The 20,074-nt window shown below is 46.8% G+C and overlaps 1 protein-coding gene across 4 annotated transcripts in view; it reads right to left on the bottom strand.

Annotated features, from left to right (window-relative positions):
• ARHGAP19 (Rho GTPase activating protein 19) overlaps positions 1-20,074 on the bottom strand; it is a 507,107-nt gene that overhangs the window by 47,288 nt on the left and 439,745 nt on the right. For 3 of the 4 annotated variants that reach the window (XM_069611584.1, XM_069611586.1, XM_069611585.1), the window contains one exon: positions 11,167-11,250. In XM_069611584.1, the coding sequence (XP_069467685.1) occupies positions 11,167-11,250 (84 nt within the window). The remainder of the gene's footprint in view (positions 1-11,166; positions 11,251-20,074) is intronic. The other variant, XM_069611587.1, reaches the window with a different exon arrangement.

Genomic DNA, 20,074 nt, shown 5'->3' with positions numbered 1-20,074 from the left:
AAGTCCAATCTATGAAAGCCTAGTCTAAACACGTTCATCCACGTTCCTCTAAAACCTTAAAGGCTCACGTTGATACCCTAGCTAACATTCCTCTGTCCTCATCCTACTCAATCTCTCTTCTGCCTTCGACATGGTCAACAATACCATCCTGCTCAACCGTCTCTGTGATAGCCTGGGTATCACCGATCAGGCTCTGGCCTGGTTGACCTCTTTCCTCTCTGATCGACCCTCCCAGGTTCAACTTGAGTCCTTACATTCATCTCTCTCTATTGTGGCGTTCCCCAGGGGTCTAACCACTCCCCCTGGCTTTTCAACCAATACCTGGCAACTCTTGCCCACTGCATTGCCATTTTCTGCTCCAATTTCCAGTGCTTTGCTGACAACTCATTTTCAGGCTGCCCTCTGCCACCTCCTCTCCTTTTCTCATCTCTGATTGCCTAACTGTCATTCAAGATTGGTGTGCCGCCAGCGACCTTTAAATGCCAGCAAGACGTACATCCTCCTCATTGGCATACCTTCACCCTCCTCTCACTCTATGGCCGGCCTCCCTTGGCCCTCCTCCTACCCCCACCTGCGAGGCTAAGAACCTCGGGGTCATCTTCAACTCCACACTTTCCTTCTCCACCCACATCTCTGATGTCTCTAAAAAGTCAAACTTCCTACTGCACCTCCCCAGAGGTACTCTGTTTTTCCTCTCCTTCCCCCAAAAGCTCAATGTCTCCCAAGCTCTGGTTCTCTCTAGGCTGGACTATTGTAACACCCTCTACAAAATCTAACTGCCTCTACTCTCCGCCCTCTGCAACTAATCCAGAACAGGACTGTGAGGCTTGTCCTTGGTCTCAAGCGCTGGGATCGTATCTCTCCAGCTCTGAAATCTCTCCATTGGCTCCCAGAGGCAAGGATCAAGTTCAAAACCCTCTGCATTGTCCACAAGGTTTTCTGGGGCCAGGGTCCAAATTACCTCCAGCTATCCCTCTGCAAATACCTCCCCTCTCAAGCTCTTCGCTCCTCTACCTCTAACTCCCTCAGGGTCAGTTTTAAAAAAAAAAAAGAGCTGGGGGTAGATCTGTCTTCGACTGGGGCCTCCCTTTGGAACAGCCTCCCTGCCACTCTGAAACTTGAGGAGAACCATCTCCAGTTCCAGAAGCACCTCAAGACCTTCCCCTTTGCTTCTGCCTTCGCCCCCCCTCTCCCTTGATGATCTGTTCTCTCTCGGCACCGTGCACCTGGCCTACCCTTTGGCTTCCGGGAGTAGGTACCTGCTCACCCTGCCACCCTCCCGCACTGCTTCCAGGCCACCCCTTGCACTGGGGGTCTGTATCTGTACCATACCGTCTACCCCCCAGCCCCCCAACTCCTTTTTCATTCCAGCACTTATCTGACATACCTGGTCTGCACTAACACTGTTGCCCTTATTATTTCTTTATTATTATTTATCAGTTTTCTCCTTTGCTCTGCACTTTCCACTTCTCCCCCCCTCCCATGCACTTTTCCCCCTCTCCCATGAACTTGCGCATTCTCAATGTCACAGGGCCTAATAAGATAGTTTGTTTTGTTCTCCCCTGTTCCCTTCCCTTGCCGCGCTCTGAAACACTTGTGTACGAGCGAGATATAAATAAAATATCAATTACCTCCCTAAGGATGGACCGCATCAGAGGAGATCTCATGAGCGTGAGGAACTTTTCAAAGAACCGGTCTTCGATAGCCATTGGGGAGGCAGGTGATATTGAAGGGATAGCAGGCGGCTGCTGAGGGCGGTGCGCATTCTGTCTAGCTCTTTTCAGGGTAAACCTGCCCTGCGCTGCTGATGGATAAACTGTAGGCCACGTACCTGGTTAACTCTTTCTCCCACCTGCTCCGTTCTGCGGGCTGGTATCAGACGAGCAGCCATTTTTACGAGCTGCATTCCACGTGCCGAAGCCGTGGTGCTTGGCTCACTGGGCCCGGCCTCCTTCTGGATTCTTGGCGACGGAGCATGAGACCTATCCTGCACCTCAGGCCAAAGCCTGATAGGTGTGTCGCCCTCAGCAGAGTTGTCGGTAGTGCTGCGTGCAGGCGCCCCCTCTGACATGTTGCTGGTACAAGGGCGTAGCCCCTCAGGTGTACACCTGGTAAAAGAACCTTGCGGTTCCTCAGCACAGTCTCTGGAAGGATCTACAGACCCCTTGGTCTGGTAGCCGATAGCTGAATTAGCCTTGGTACCCGTGCTTGTGCGAGAACCTGAGAGGTTCCTCCGATCTGGGCATATCCTTGGAAAGGAGGCGCCCTTGCAGGGTGCGCTGGAAAAGAGCGGCCTACTTTGGGCCTTGACTTATGTCTGACGAAGTCCTTCAAGTCCTCTGGAGGCAACTTCTCGAAGAGCTCCCTCCACCTAGCTAGTCTGTTCTTCAAAGCATGCAAAGAAAGTGCGTTGCACGTGGTGCAACCCTCCCATCCGTGGTCGAGGCCAAGGTCGGAGAGGCAAACGGCGTGGGGATCTTATGTAGGGAAAAGCCCCTCGCAGGCTGAAGCACGCTGAAGTCGACATGTGCCGGGGAGGAGCATGGCGCCAGACGACCAAGTACTTGAATGATGAAAGAAGACCAAAAAGACAGAAGAAAGTATTCTGGGCAGAGCGTGTGGTATTACTTGGCCAAAAACCAAACCCAGGAGCGCTGGTGAAATCGACGCTTTCCCCGTCGACGGGGAAAAGGGGACTGAGGAGTGGCGCCGGTGGCCGGAGTCAAGGGAGCGCATGCTCCCAGGGCCGCACCTCTAAATTTAAAGGGGAAGAAAATGATTTCTGGTGAAAAAGGTTCCGTCTCCCGTCCCTAGCAAGGGACGCCCACGCAGTATGGAGGAAAGGGGATGAGATGTGAGAGTAAGAGCCCAGAATAACATGGGATGGACGGTCACTGAGGAAGGTGGTCAGCCAGTCCAATGCCCGCTCCGAGATACATAGGGTATCATGGAGTTTTATGAAGATTGATTGGTTGACCGTATCAAATGCAGAGGAGGGATCAAGCAGAAGGAGAACAGCTGGAGAGCTGGAATCAAGAGACTCAAGCAGTTTCTCACAGGTGTTCAGAAGAGCAGTTTCCATGCCGCTGGATGCTCGGAATCTAGATTGGTGGTTGTGGAGGCAACCAACTAGTTCAGAGTGCTGGGTCAGTTGGGGTTAGACCAGCTTCTCCAGGAGTTTCCCAAGGAAGGGGATGAAAGATATGGGGCATAGTTGGCTGGACAAGTCAGGTCTACAGAAGGTATTTTCAGGAGAGGGAGCACAAGGGAGTGCTTGAGGGAGAAGGGGAAAGATCCAGTAGCAAAAGAGTAGTTGCAGAAATCAGTGAGTGCAGGGGCAAGGGAGCCATTATTGTCCTTAATGGTTCTGAAAGAGCAGGGGGAAACCTGTTTGGAGGAGACCTTCATGGAGCTGACAAATCTGGTGACCTCATTAGGTGTGATATGAGAGAAGGAGGACAGAGAGGCAGAGAGAGAGAGGAGAGGCAGAGTGAGGCCAAAGGAGGCAAGGGGATGCATGAAGGGGAGGTGGACGTAAGGTTACTCAGGATGTCCTGAGCTTTTGCAGTGGGCAGTGAGTTGCAAAGGGCTTGGGAGAGAAGAGGTGAGGAGACTACAGAGGGTTTGGCTAGTTCCATTCAGATTTTAAAGAGTTTAGCCGGGTTGTTGGATGCACTAGAGACACAGGCCTAGATGTGGGCTCTTTTCTTGGTGCGGATGGAGAGTTTGTATTGCCATTAGAGCAGGCGACAGGCCAATATGTCAGAGAGTGAGCCTGAGGTCTGCCAATTCCGTTCTGCAGCTCTGCACTTGCGCTTCAGGGCAGCAGGTTTGGAGATTCACCAAGTGTTAAGCTTGGAGGCATGTTTCAGGCGGATCCTCATGACTGGGGCAAGACTGTCAAGAGTATCAATAATGGCAAGATGGAGGTTTTGGAGAGTGGAGTCAGAGGTAGAGTCTGAAGTGGGGAAAGACGGGGGATGAAGGTATATGCAAAGGCAGCAATTGACACTCGTTTCTTCAGGTGGATGTTTGAGAACGAGGTTGGCATTGCAAAGAGAGGCGTGGTCAGAGGGCCGAGAGAACCCAGGTGCGAGGAGAGAGTGGTCTGACCAGGAGAGTGGGGTGGTCAGTGGGGAGGAGAGTGGAAGATCGTTGTGCATGAAGGCATGCAGAGTATGTCCAGCCGAGTGGGTAGGACCAGAAGGAAGAATGGAGGAGGAGGAGGAGAGATGTGCATAGGTCATGGAAGTGAGTGGAGGCTGTGAATGAGGAGTTCCAGGTGGATGTTAAGATCGCCCATGAGAAGGAGTATAGTGGTGGTAGTGAGGAGGAGAAATCAGCCCATTCAGAAAGGACCAGGGTGGAAGAGCCAGGTGGCCGGTAAATGGTGCCAATGGTAAGTGAGGAGGTGGGAGAGATGATCAACTTGCAAACCGGGCTCTCGAAGGAAGAGTAAAGCTGGGTGGGCATGAGGGAAGAAGGGACCCACTCAGGGAAGATAAGAGCAACCCTACCGCCTGCACGGTTAGGGCGAGGCTTGGAGATCTTGTAGCCATCAGGGAGAAGGGAGTCAAAAGCAGTGACTGAGCTGGCCTTGAACTACGTCTGGGTAAAAGTAAGGATGTCAAGGTTTTCAAGGAGACAGATGTCGGAGGAGTATTTGATGACAGAAGGAGCATTAGGCGTGGCAAAATGCAAGAGATCTCCATTTTTGAGGGTTTTTAGAGGAGGGGTACAGGTATGTGGTACACCAGTCAGAAGAGGGTGTGGGGGGAAACAGAGGAAGGAGTAGCAGGAGTGGGGAGGAAGTTCATGAGATACGTCAGGCGCTGGTCAAAGAGGAGGAGGTTGGGTTGAGGACGCTGTAAGGAACGGCTTGGTATCATCAATGAAGACCGACACAAATGAGACATTTCAAGGGTGTTTATTGAATTTTAAAGGGTTGGTTGAATCCAAGGATGGTAGCTAGCTACAACCATCAAATAATAATAACGCAGTCCTAGTGGAGTTTCAAAATTAAAGGACCTATGCTAATAAACCTATTGCCAATCCTTACTTCTAAATAAATACAAAATGGTGTGGGACAGTAGTGTATGCAAAAAAGCAAGAGTGTTCAAGAAACAATATGTCAGGACAGTTGAGCAGTTGGCCTCTCTTCCCTACGCTTTCAGCACGGGACAATGCGGCACGCACAAGCCTCATGTACACACTGGCTTCCTCGGCACGAGGACACAGTTCAATGGTTCAGCTGATTTCACAACACTCTGGCAAAGTCTTTAAGAAACAAAAAAAGGATTCTCAAAAAAAAAGTGTCAAAACACAGACTTCCTTCGCCTTGAAACTAAGTTCACTTTACTTGTCAAAACACACATTACTACCTTCTTTCCCAGCGGCTGCTGGTACTTGGTAGTTCCTATTGTTACTCGTACAGTTCAATATCTCAGTACCAGGACATTCTGGGGCAAAGTCTCTTTGCCATTGAAAGTCTCTTACTGCAGAAGGTCTGATGTAGCAAACAAAACACAAGCGTTCCTTTCCTTTGTCAAGATTCTCACATTCATAAGTTCACGATTGTTCTGCCTCCTTCAGTGTTCACAATTCACAATTGTGTCTCCTTCATCCGGGCTTGTACTATGGATCTCCCTTTTTGGGCTCAAATCCCTTTTGATACCAGAATCAAAGACCTTCGACCGTGCGCAGGATTTTGCTTGATCTATCGCAGAACCACTTTGATTTACAATTCTTTACAACTCTTTAACTTCTGCCACTTTCAGCCGGAAACCTTACAGAGGCCATTGATTTGGCACACACTAGGTGCAGGAACACTGTCTCACAGCTTTGTTCTTTTGGACTACAAGTCCCAGAATGCACATTCAAGGTTTTGTTCCCACTTTGCCAGTTAACAGGCACTTCTGGGATTTATACAAAAGGTCTTTACAGAACAGGTTATCCCGTCGCAGCTTCCCTCGAGTGACAGGATCTCCATCTTTTACCCTCAGTGATGAGGTTTTAGCAGGTTCTCAATGGGGATTCACTTGAGGTCAGGGTCCCAGCACCTGCCCCTCAACTACCTGGGTTTCTGGAATTCACCCAGGGAGCAAGTACTGATTTAAAAACTACCAGAAAAGTGTAACTGGAGTTTTGCTTTCCTGGGGCACGGCTCCCCTGCCACACTGTAGCCCCCTTTGTACTCACAGGCTTCAGAGTCTTGGCAGTCCGTCCCTCGTGTGGCTTCCCAAGGTTCTCCCAACTGTTGACTTCTCCTTCTGGTCTTCATGGTTCCTTCAGAATTCCCGGCTCGCTCAAAATGCTGTTTCTGGCTGATGCTTTTATACTCTCAGCTAGAGTTAGTTGAGTCAGGTGTGAGTATTTGTCCCTCCCTGCCAGACTCTGCCTGACCTCATTATCGGGACAACATGGAGACTGCCCATAAGAATCCGTTACCCATGGATTCATATGGGTAATCCTCATGACTCCCATCTGTCTGCTCTTCATCCCAGCAGTTGGACTTCTAGAATGGAAGTAGGGATTGTGGGAATAGTAGGGTTTTCCGGAGATCATAGAAAACCCATGTAGGTTGTCAGAATGAAGGGTGTACATTTATTGTGGTGGGTGAAGGGTTTTTCTATTGGGTTCTTGTGATTTTAATTTCCCTGGTCGTTTTCTCCTTTTTCTTACAGAAAGGTACTAGGGTATGATGGGACTCCGCTGACAATATCCCATGACAATTGAGGGGATGTTGTGTAGCGGTGTATTGGAACGGGAGGAATACCATGTCTCGCCCGAGGGCTTGTCTCCCATAGTCCCCAAAGACCCCCTGCCCAGGTTATCCTGCCTCGCTCGACTGCCCCCAGGGTTGGGATCCAAGAGCAATGGCCCTCTCCTGGCCACCTGAACAAAGTATCCCCGGGAATAGCCTGGGAGAAACGCCTCCGGTTTCTCACAACCCTGAACCAAGATAGTGCCAAAGACATTAATGATACACCTGGATGATGCGAAGTAAGCCAAGAGAACTTCCCATTTAGTTCCACCATTATTGGGTGAGAATTAAGAGGAGGGAGAGTAGAGATGAGGAGTCCATAGATTTGGCGCAGGGACAGAGAAAAGAATGTCAGTAAAGATCTGCCTGGAAGTTGCGCTGACATAGGTGTCTGCAATAGGTAGGCCACGGTTGGTGGTCAGGATACCTTTAAGCTTTTTTCTTCCAGACTTTGTGAGAGAGGGAGGATAGGCAATAGCATAGCAGTGAGAAAAAATAGGGGAGACAGTGAGTGCCATAGTGGTGTAGGAAGGAGGAGGGGCTGCACAGTGCGAGCACAAACCAGGTGGCCTACTAGCCAAGGGAAGCAAGAAGCAGATGCACTGGAATAGAAATCACAAAACATGTGTAGGGCACCCAAACTCAATATTAATGCAAGGCACTCTAAACACACAAAACGAAATTAGTAGCACAGGTGTAGGGTGCATGAAGGAACATACCAGAGATGTGGCAGGGATGTTAGAAACCACACACACACCAGGCGGCGAATTCTCAGAAGGGATAAATGTGGTATAGTGAGGAATCAGTCAAATTAACAAGGGCAAGAAAGAAAAAGTGGTGTAGGCACAACTTGTTTCAGCAGTTTTTAGTATTAGTAGAGAGGCAGTTCCAATGATTCAGTCATCACTCACTGGTATTTTGCAGAGTGTTTTGCGTTGCAGGGGCACAAAATCCTGTGCTGAGGGGCTGTCCACTTGGGGGCAGCTCCATGCTTTGCAGAGGAAAATGAAGGTTCCCTTCAAGCCTTCCCCGGCCCAGACAGGTTCAGATGGGGGCATCAGTGGAGGGCCGTGGGTAGGGAGCCAGCCGTTTCCTGTAGAAATAGCCCAGTGGGCCTGGTCAGTGGGCTCCACTGGCTAATTTGGCAAATGTTTATTTTTTTCGATTTTTTTTTCCCAACATACAATTCGTGCAAATGCCATAGGAGCAGAAAGGATGCCCCCAAGTCCAGGAAAAGGCTTGCCAGTGCGGCGGTTGCTCTGGTGATGGTGCCTCGGTGTCAGGAGGCTAGAGGCGGTGCAGGCTCACACGATGCCTGTGGGAAGGAGGCAGACCAGTGGGGCCTAGGGGAGGGATTTGGGTGGGGTGCCGGCTTAGCTGATTGGCCTAAGTCACACCAGCAGGTTAATCACAGAGGCCAATCACTGGCCAGAAAAAGCTGGCTGGTGCATAGGTGACAAAGGGAGACTATAGTCTGCAATCTTGGAGAATTGCTCAGCTCCACGAGGTGTAGTAGACCTGCAGGGCTACAAAGGTGTAAAATGCAGCAGAAATTATGTTCTCTGTAGAAATAGCCCAGCGGGCCTTGTCAGCAGGCTCCATGGGTTAATTTGCCTATTTTTATTTTGGAAATCTTTTTTTGACTTAAAATTCATGCAAATCCCAGAGGTGCAGAAAGGACGTACCCCAAGTCTAGGAAAAGGCATACCAGTGTGTCACGAACGTTCCGGTGATGGAGCCTCGGTGTCAGGAGGCTGGAGGAGGTGCAGGCTCACACGATGCCCGAGGGACATACTGACATACATCAGGCAGCGAAATGTCATCCCTACAAACATTTGCTAGACATTATCTGGACATGGTATCAAGACAGGATTTCTGATTAGGCAGAGAAGTCTTGAGGTGGAATTGCAATGGCAGTCACTCTTTAACCTCCTTCTAAAAAGATATACTGCTATGGGAGTCCCTCTAAGAGGAGGAATCCGTGGGAGGACGCATTCCATTAGAAGAACAAATTACTTTCCTCTGGTAATGTTCTGATAATTGAAATAATAATAATTTAGCATTTATATAGCGCTACGAACCCTTAGTTATCTGAGTGCTGCTTATTATTACCCACGGTGTTTGGTGCTCATTTATCAACCTCGGAAGGATGAAAGGCTGAGTTTGGCCCTGCCGGGATTCGAACCTGCATCAGCAGGCTCCGATATGATCTCAAAGCGAGCGCTCTACTCACTGTGCTATCAGACCGGCTGCTGATGAACTTCCCAACGAATCATCATCACCCTCCCATTCTCCCCCTTTATGCAAGCACCTTATTCAGTTGCAGCTAAATCTCTCCTTCATTGCATTCAGCACCATTCTATTTTAACATAATCCATCCAGGAAGAGTATGAAATGAAAATTGCTCAACACGGTCGAGCATGCAGAAAAAAAGGAACGGAGGTCATGTGGCACCGCAGCAGCTACTTTGACACAGACGTCACGTCCGGTCCAGATGCGACCGCAGGAATACATACAAGATGAGGAATCAGAAAGAGGACAAAAAGAGTGCTTCCAATGGCCTAGGGCACTGGCCTGACCGAGGAAAGGTCCATATTTTATGGTGTATTGTGCTGTGTTTTAAAACTTGACTACAAGGGGTAAGAAAGTTGACTTCCAGGTGCCAGGAAAGGCTCAGGATTTTCTGTCAGGCATGGACATGGAAGAAATGGCGTCTCTGAAAACACCTCTATGCACTGCTGTTTGCTAAATATTCTGCGTTTGTCCTGTTTCGGACAACACACAAAACAGTTCATTAGGGGGTATCAATACCTCTAGGGGTTAGAGTTTTCAGCTAGAACACAATCAGTATAACTATACTATACTGCTGCTGGCATGAGGTTATTCAGAAAGTCAAACCTAATTAAGGGATTACTGGTCTTTTCCGAACTGCCTAATCCAGGGTACAGTCACCAGCTTGCTTCTTGACTGAATTTAGCACGTTCTTCTCGCATCCCTTTCTTTAGGGTACATGTCAGGTTCATATTAACACCCTTTAGCCGCAGGTCATCCTCCAAGGCTAATGATAGTACCTTTGACACTCCTAGCAGCAAGCATTTTTCCCCCTTTGCTTAGGGATGACGGTTTCTGACATTGTTACCCACCAGCCACTACTAACCCCGCCTACCTGGGGCACTTTTTCCTCCGGTTTCAATTGGCACCTAGTCTCTTCCCGGGAGTCAGGAATATAGCCAGCACCAGCCACTTGGTTTTCTTCCCACCTCTACAACAGATCTCAATCAGGGTCAGAGCTATAGCCATTCGAAGACCTCCAGATCTCTCCAGCTCCTTCTAGACACTCACCACACACTGGCCAGTGGCTCATTTATGGAGTGTCCGTGCAAGATATTTGATTATTTTAGTGTAAAGGGTTTTATTCATTCTATAAATGCCCAGATTATTCACCTGGACCCACCAATTGGGATTGGTTGCTCTCCCCCCTCCCCCCAGGTGCTTTCCAGCTCACACCAATGGTCCCTGTGTGGCTCTTCTCATTACTTCCCTGTTGGAAATGATCCTCACTTAACATAATTCCTATGGTGGCGGAGGGCTTAAAATGTCAACACATCATTTTTGAAGTTAGGCAGAAGTAATGTGTGAACAACATGGCTTTGCTGCACAGAAGAATGACATTCAGGTGTGCCCCCATCAGTAGGTGGCTGATCCAGGAACTGGTAGGAGTTAATGATATTCCGCTGCATAATCTGGGAACACCGTCTCTGGGGCCAGCAGCACAGGCTTCCCACCTAATGGCTCCCACTTTATTTAGAGGAATACATTTTTGTGGGGCATATCAGGGGTTGTGTAATGCTCTTCCCTATACATGCCTCAGGGGTGTCTTTCAATCAATTTAATGCTAGGTACTATTGTGGAGAAGGAACAGGTTTCATCCCATTTCCTACAATAGGAAGGTGGGGGAGTAATGGCTATATCGGCGGGGGCGGAGGGAGGGGGGGGGTGTATGCTGGGACAGCTGCAGATTGCATATCGATAAGGAAACCTGATGAGGTGGGTACGTAGAGGGTGGATACATTGTGGGATGTAGACGACCTATACATGGGATGCATTGATGGTAGAAACAAGATTTAGGTATGTGAAAGGGTTCTGGGAAAAATCCAATCTACTACATCCAGGTAGCTCCTCAAAGTGCAGAAAGGCAATCCCGTCAAAATTGGTGTGTATGACTTGCATGTCACAAGTTATGCTCGCAGGTATTTTTCCGCCCTCTTGACTTATAAATAAAATGATTTGAAAAATAAAACAAAAAAAAGTAAACACCACGAAAGCTACTGCATTCCAATCAACCTCTGTACTTTATGGCCCACAGTTGGCCAAACACAAGTGCAGGTGTGTATTTCTCTTACCACTTTTCTGTTCTGTGCGTCTTCCGACAGTTTCAACCTTCCTCTTGTCATCTGAACAGCAGGAGATTCTTGACATTGCTGTAACTAAACAAAGTTTGAATGAAACAAGAACACCAGAGTTTTCATCAAAAGCATCAAATTATATTAGTGCTTCTCACAACTTTAATCCTAAAGAAGATAAAAGCAACCGATGTAAATAGACCTTTGTCAAAGGGTTTAGAAAGAGGCAACAGCTTCTACCATACTAATTAGATTCATGAGAATGTTCGTTTTATGGTTGTCAATGATCTGTGCAAACCCACAAACTTCAAATGAATATGGTTAAAAGGGAAATCTTGCGTGCACAATGTTCTACCACGACAAGATTTTATTGTGCAGTTGTGGCAATAATAAACACAGCAGTGTGGCACTATGGGCTTAAAGGCATGTTCCAGTAAAAAATGTTATTGTCCCTAAGGGTCGGCCATGTTTTTTTAAGCCTAAGTGGCTCGATTTTAGAAAACTTTCCTATGGACCTTACCCGAGTTTTCGTCCATTAAACGCAAGCGAAAACAGGCACCAGGGAGCTGCCATTTTGTGATAATCCTATCACTTGCCGCATCGCCCGGGCTGACCTGCTTCTGCGGTACTAAATGAAATCCCCCGCCCCTGAGCCTGTCATCGGCAGACTCGTACCGCCCATTTCCCAACGCCAAAGCACGTCTCGTGTCAACAATCGCGGCGCCTCAGCTAATGACGTGTCGCCATGGAAATGGCAGGACGCCTCTTTCCTCAATAAGTATAAACAGACCGTTTCCCAACACACAGCAGCAGATTTTCGATTCCATTCCTCTCTCTGTGTTACTTTGAGTATTCTATGACTCGGTTCTGTGCTCTGGTCAGCTACCTTCGCCGCTTGTAGCCCGTGTGAACACCTGTACCATCTCTGTACATTATTTTACTTTGTTTACCACACAATGGCTACAATAATGCCTTACATGTACGAGCCCGAGTATACCGAGGAGGAACTACTGGAAAGGGAAGCACGCGAAAACGATGGGGATTCGGACGGCAGTTGGGAGGACGATTCAACAGATGAAGAGCCTGGGCCTAGTCGCATTGACGGCGTCTCCACCTGGGGCACATGCAATCGGTGCGAGCTAATGCCAACCGAGGACGAGAACTGCTGCTGTCGAGAAAACTCGGGATGCCTGGCCTACATTTCGGAAGGCGAGCCACGACCGCAATGCATCACCGAGCTGCCAGACTTCAGGGCAGCATGCCTCACACGGGCCGTGTTGAGAATAATGATGGTGCTTATGCACGAACTTCACGCAACTGTTCGTCCTCGTAATCCGAGTAAGTATACTCGGCTTGTCATGCCACTCCCATTTCATGTTCTTCTACTATATCCAAAATTATATATTCATATCATAGTAACACATGAAAGTCGTTCAGTAGTGTGCATTGTCTAGATAGCATTTGTCCGTGCAGAATGCCATTAGTTACAAGAATTTTCATTGACAACAAACGTTTATTAAACTTATCTTTGTCATTTAAAAACAGTTTGTTTCATTCCTTTTCAGAGGTGGTACAGGCTGGTGGCCTATCGTTCCTTTGCATGGTGGCTCCACGGGAGGCTTGGACACCGCGTTTGAAGAGTGATACCCGCCTGTGCCGTTCGTGCCATAAGAGAAACGTTCCCGAGTGACAACGGTCAGTACAGGGGATTTCATCTCGCTGTGCTGCAACCTGACCTGTATAATCTTTAAAGTCTTGTATTTTTGTGTCAGGAAAATAAGATACAAAATAAAACACCACATATATTTTAACAATGGTTGTTTCAATTTTTTAAATGAATCAAGTGTGTCTCCATTCAAGCATGGACGTCAGACATCTGTGCTACACTGGGTGAAGGTCTGGTCGCTGTGAAGCAGGGTGGTCACTATCTATCTAAGCTAACATAACATTCTCGATAATGCATGCACTAAATAACACTTGTTCAAGGTCTTTCAGTAGGTTATGTCTCTATAAAAGTCACACATATATCTGATCTATACTAACAATTACCATTGGATTATACAGGCCTTAGGGTCTTGACCACTATAATACACCGGTTGAAGTGTGGGTCTGTGCTCACAAGAATCTCCGGTATGTGGCATTTGTTATTGATAAGCAACGATATACTATCAAAGGCAGTTCGCACCTGTGGATGAGCGCTGGCATGTGGGGCTGCCTGGGGCGCGAACGGCCAAGGTGCCAAACAACATGTACACATGTACACTTCAAAAGGTATCCCACGCCAAGGGGCCATCGGTCACATGGCCTCCTCAGATCCCGTGTCTCCAGCCAGGCCTCCCCTTGAAGCAGGCCGCCCCACTGAAATCCACATAAGTGTGTCTCCATTCAGCAGTCTTCCTGTGCCTTATCTGCACGTCCCAGGCCCCTCCATACCACCCACCCTCTATCAAAGGCGGTTCGCGCCAGTGGATGCGCGCTGTCAGGGGCGCGAAAGGCCAAGGTGCCAAACAGCATGTACACTTCAAAAGGTATCCCACGCCAAGGGGCCATCGGTCACATGGCCTCCTCAGACCCCGTGTTCCAGCCAGGCCTCCCCTTGAAGCAGGCCGCCCCCCCTGCAATCCACATAAGTGTGTCTCCATTCAGCAGTCTTCCTGTGCCTTATCTGCACGCCCCAGGCCCATCCATCCCATCCCCTCTATCAAAGGCGGTTCGCACCCGGGGATGAGCGCTGGCATGGGGGGCTGTCACGGGCGCAAACGGCCAAGGTGCCAAACAGCATGTACACTTCAAAAGGTATCCCACGCCCAGGGGCCATCGGTCACATGGCCTCCTCAGACCCTGTGTCTCCAGCCAGGCCTCCCTTTCAAGCAGGCCGCCCCCCCTAAAACCACAACATACATACGTCATTCATTCACAAACACACCCCTGTTTCTAATACTTTATAAACCACTTGATATGTCTCATGAGAACATCTTTGTGCTTTGCAAGTCAACTTCTGAACATGCTACCTGGCAACCACTGAGATCTACGCTAATCGGCTCGTCGTCGTGCTATCCGTGAACTTCTGTGACCGCTTAGAGCAAATCCATCAGTGTGCTACCTGTGGCCACCCACCTATTCTCCTGCAACATACTGCTCTGCTTGCTGAATCCAACTGTTTGTTGGTCAAGGTAAGGCCATGTACCCTAGTCATATTTCGCAGATTTTTAAATTTCTATCTATTTGCGAGTAGAGTACACAATAGTGCTATGTTCATTGGTCTCATTGCTATTGACTTGAGTTTCCATTGCTATGCTATCAATAGATCTATTTATTTTCATCTCTGTCTATTGTCATCGAATTGCATCCTTCGGAGGTCCAGTCTATAATGTAAGCATGTTTCCTTCTCGTGCAAGACAGAACATCCAAGGGACGAGTCACATGTTCAGATTTTAGTCACATCATTTATACATTTCTGCAACTTATGCAAATACTAAGTCGCACATAATGAACTGGTATAGTTCCGGCGACCAAAACAAACCTTACATTGATCATTGTATGATTCATTTACTTTTGTATCAAATCTTTATTCATGAAGATTATGTCGATATTTACTTTTCAGATTGATCAACAATGCCTGCCTGTTCGATTAGCGGTTGCCCTACGAAGACCCATGCGAAATCTGGAAGGCACTACAATGCATGTATTCCCGAAAACTGTTGATCGAATAAGAGAATGGGTCAGACTTGCGGATATCCACTGGATGAGCTGGAAAGTAGAGTCCAACAAGTTTTACAGGACATGAGGGGTGATCGATACCGCATCTGCAGCCGGCACTTTTCCTTGGACATGTACACAACATCTTGGGTAACAAAGAAGAATAAACGGTGAACGACACGGAAATTGCTCGAAAACGCTATTCCCACTCTATCCGTCCACATTCCGCCACCGGTGAGTCAAGGGTCCGGATTTAGTTTTAGGCCTTGCGGTAGTGTGTAGGTAGCCGAATGGATTAATTGATATTGTAGGTGTTCTATCCCTTGTAATAATTTCGATATTGATAAGAGTGTATAGCTTTTTAAATAATGACATTTATCAATATATTCTTTTTCGATCTCATAACCCACAAACGAAATGTATATATATGGGAACAGGGACCTGTGCTGTATTGAGCATTTTTCAAGTATTCTGTCGCCTTACATGGCTATTTTTAATATTGGCATTTCATTATCAATCATTAATTTACCTTTACAACTTCTTTACTATCCCTTGAATCTGAAGCAAGAACATTCTACATCCTTGACGTGGTCGCAGTTATCAACCACTTCTAGCGCGTATCAGGTAATCTTACTAGGCTAATCCGCTACAGACTTGTTTTATGCATGTCAAGTAAAAGTTTTATTCTATCATTTTATTATTTTACCGAATGTTTGGTTAGTGCTTTCCAATTGATATACACCTTAGTTATCGTCCGCTGGTGTTTGTTTTCAGTTATAATTAGTGTTATCCATACTAATGCAAGTACTGTCTTTCAGGGAGATGCTGAAGCGTCCGCCACATCTACAACATTTCTAGATATTCTTCACCAGCAGGAGGTATGGATACTGACAGCTCCATTGTTTGGTTGTTCTACACAATGTTTCATTCGTGGTTAGCCATTGATATGTACCTGTGCTGTCGACCCCAGGTGTGTGTTATGTTTTCACTATTGTAATCCTCACTAATGCAAGTACTATGTTTCAGGCAGTTGGAGCGTCAACCCCTGCACTTGATGCGGAGCCTGACATTCAAGTAATTCCAGGGGAAGTGGAAGCGGGACCATGCGTATACGAATCGGCTCAACAGCTTTCGGAAGTGCGCACTACATTTGCAACATCCATAGATATTCTTCAGCAGCACGAGGTATGGATACTGACAGCTCCATCATACGTGATCATATAACGTGACTCCATTTGCTATACTTTCTTCCCTATTAATGCAAGTGCTGTGTTTCAGGGAGACGACGGAGCTTCCACTACAATCACATCCCATTTAGATGATGCAGATGTAAATAAATCTGAGAAATAACTCGATGAAATGTGATCATATTTAGATTTTCCTTGATTCTTTTAGACAATGCACCATTTGTGGTTATCTCTTTATATGTACCTTTGCCGTCGACAAGTGTGTGTTATGTTTCCAATATTGAAAACCATACTAATGCAAGTACTGTGTTTCAGGGAGATGCTGATGCCTCCTCTCCAATACAACCATTCATGGCAGTCCATGCAGAGCCAGAGGTATGGATACTGACAGCTCCATTGAAATAGATCATCACTGGTCGAATACTTGTCGTTTGATTGTTGCACACAATGTTTAAATCGTGTTTGGCTATTGAGATGTACCTGTGTGTTCGTCCTCACGTGTGTTTTATGCTAACAATATTTTGATACATAGCAATGAAAGTACTGTGTTTCAGGGAGAAGATGGAGCCTCATTCCGTGCTGTCTATGCGGATACAGAAAATATAGTCGTTGCAGCCCAAGAGGAATGGAGGACATGCGGAAACAAATCGGAGCTACAGCGTGCAGATGTTGAAGGTCGAGTCAAAAAAGTTGCAAAGAAAAAAAAACAAAAAAAGGTTAGCTACAAACAGTTAATAACTTTAAAAAAATGTTTGTGCTGGGGACTATTGTATGTTTTTTTCTCCAGTCAATTGGACTACACTTTATCTCGTGTTTAAACTGAACATCCCTTTTCCAATCTCTCCTCCAGTTACCCGTGGGTGTCAGAACTATACATAAACAGACAGTGAAGCAAATGAGAGATGTTGCTTGCCAGACCATGTACACTATGGAGGAACTATTAATTGAGGTGAGGCGTGTTCAGGCTCGAGATGCTCATGTCCAATGGCCAGAACATGAATTAACTGTGTTTGGAGAATACAGCAGAGTTGCATTGGACCATTGCTACAGTGCGACCGCACCACCACAAGTAGATGGTATTGAATGTATTGAAGATAGCTCTGAAGTAGTTGCAGATCAATTCACACAATCTACACCCGCCAAAAAATTGCCACCCAAAAACATGTCGACATTGTTGTGTTCTCCCATCAATGTTGAAGTAGCAGATGTCAAAATGACAGAATGAACCAGCCGCAGTATCCATAGACGCATCAGAACTTGATAGCAGCGATATTACTTTCCAATGTGTTGAAATCTCTGCAAAGTCACAGGCCGAAACAACGTTGACGCAGGATGACAGTCTAATGAAAGAGAGCAAATACATTGTATTCGACAGTTGTTTGATGGAAATTATAAGTATGCTGAAATGTGGGCATTCAGTTAGAGGGAAAGTATGTGGGAAGCCATTGATTAATGTAACTCGTCAAATAAACGGCAGTAACGTCAAAATAAATGCCGCCTGTCGATTAAATCATAGGTTCTCATGGTCTGCACAAACGATGCTGGGGAAAATGCCAGCAGGCAATCTACTGTGTGCAGCTGCATCACTTTTTAGTGGCTCCAGTTTTAGAAAGTTAGAGGCTTTCTTTCAGTTTGTGGGACTCCATTTCATTTCTAAATCGCTGTAGTACATATACCAACGTGATTATATGTTTCCGGCCATTAGTGATGCTTGGAAAATTGAACAATTGTCTCTAGCAAGTACATTCGAACGGAAACGTTTCAGGCTAGCCGGCGATAAGACAGTGCGACAGCCCTGGATTTTCTGCCAAGTACTGCACCTACCACTTTCAGGACATGGATAGTAAGAAAATTGTGAGTTTGTGGTCGTGCAGGTAACACAATGTACATCCTCAGTGGCCATGGAGAAACTAGGATTTATAAAATCAGTGGAATATCTACAATCAAGGGGAATGCACATCGACCTCATAGCCACGGACAGACACGTTTCAATTGCCAAGACAATGAGAGAGCAGTTCCCACATATTGAACATCAATTTGACGTATGGCATCTTGCTAAATCAATCAGTAAGAACATCTCGGCTGCAGGAAAAAAAAAAAAGGTTTTGAAAGTATTTTGCAGTGGTCCCAGTCTATCACCAACCATCTTTGGTGGAGCTCAAAAACTTGTGAAGGGTCAGTGGAAATACTACTTGAAAAATGGCGGTCACTGATGCACCACTTTACCAACATTCACCGCTGGTCAGAAAACCTACATTTCCACCAATGTGAACATGGCCCTTTGTCCCCAGAGGAGGCAAGGAAGAAGAAGCGGTTGATTCCATCTTCACCGACACACAAAGCCATTGAGAAGATGGTTTTCGACAAAACTCAATCAAGAGATTTGAGAGGACTGACAGAATCCTGTCACACAGGAGATTTGGAGGTGTTCCACAATATGTGCCTAAAGTACAAGCCAAAGTGCTTGCATTTTAGCTTTCGGGGCATGAAACATCGCACTCTACTAGCGGTCTTGGCCCATAACAGCAATGTCGGACGTGAACAATCTAGGACTAGGGGTAAAGTAAGGATGCCTCGCTACACTAAGGTGTTTTCAAAACGAAGAAGCAATGGGTGATCGAACCAGTCTATGATGAAATGCAGTTCGACTTTGTGAAAGGCCTTATTGTTGCTGTGTTAGAGAAGCACAGATATGGAATTTTGGACGTTTCTGTGTAGAGCAGTGATTCATTGCCACCGAACACTGCAACTGTGCCATGTCCACCAGAAGCACAGCTGGTTGTGAAGTACAAATCCCGGTTTAAATAATTGCAATACGATTGTCTTTTTGTAAATAAATGTTATTGTACAGTGTACCTGTAACCCTAACCCCTACCTTCACCATCATGGGTGGCGAACAAGCTGGGTGTGATTTTTGAATTCTCTCTATTCACCTCATATATGTGTATGTATATATTTTTCTCATGTCTCATCTCATGTAAATGTAAATGCTGCACACTGTTAACGGAGGGGAGGCTTGCGTATTGCAAATAATAAAACAAACAAACAATAAATCTCACTTTTAACTCAACTCCTGTGGTACTTTATACTTTCCCTGACCTTACGCCAAAAATTAAATATCTCCATTTGGGCTGCAAAGCTCGCAGACAACGGGGACAAAATTGGGGGCCTTAGAACGCGCCAAGCGGGCCGTGGCATTTGGGAGAGAAGCCAGTTTGCATTTGCACATTGTGGCGCACTACATAGAGGGATTCTAAACTTCAAGTTCTCACAGATGCCTTTACTACGGGATGTTGCAAATAAAGAATGCGAACGACAGCGGCTTTGATTTTCAGCTCGCGCCCAGAAGAGGCCCACAAGTCGCACTGGAAGTATAAGGGTCTATTGTTTTTTGACCTTGAGACAGGGACCATGCCGAAAGAACTTCATTTGAAGGGGGTGCGTAATAACGTAAGAGACGATAAGGCAGAAAATTCAGAAACTAGACCGAGTTTCATTTTAGTTCAGTATACGAAAAATCGTTGTCAAGAGCACGGTCCGATTTACAGACTGCATTACGCAGAGACACAATGGAAATTTCAAATATAATGTGAGTAAATCTGTAGACGCTTTTATACCGGAATGAAGAATTAATGAATGGATGCATGAATAAATGAATGAAGAGCTAGGAAAAGCAAGGAAAACGTGTTCGTAGTGGGCACATGGGCATGCAGGTCCACCGGTCTCACCGATCTCGGTCCTTGACCCAGCCACTTTTCCCTGCACTGCCTACCTGCACTACAGGACTGTCTCTGTATCCTTCAGCCCCTTCTCCCGGCATTTACCTTGCACTTGCCACCAGCTGGCCCTATTATTTATCTTGTATTCTACTAACCATGTACAGCACTTTTACCCCCATCTCCACTTCCCCATGCACGATCTGAAAGACACCTGGCCTAGTAGGATCGTTGTCTGTCTGCCCTTGTTCCCCCCCTGCCTCGTCGCACCTTGAAACACTTGTGTATAGGCGCGTTACAAATGCC

This window comes from Ambystoma mexicanum, chromosome 8 (genome assembly GCF_040938575.1).
Source record: "Ambystoma mexicanum isolate Mex_15411 chromosome 8, UKY_AmexF1_1, whole genome shotgun sequence".
In the NCBI taxonomy this organism is placed as follows: domain Eukaryota; kingdom Metazoa; phylum Chordata; class Amphibia; order Caudata; family Ambystomatidae; genus Ambystoma; species Ambystoma mexicanum.
The sequence above is the reverse complement of the archived record's forward strand: the minus strand, read 5'-3'. Positions and strand labels throughout refer to the sequence as shown.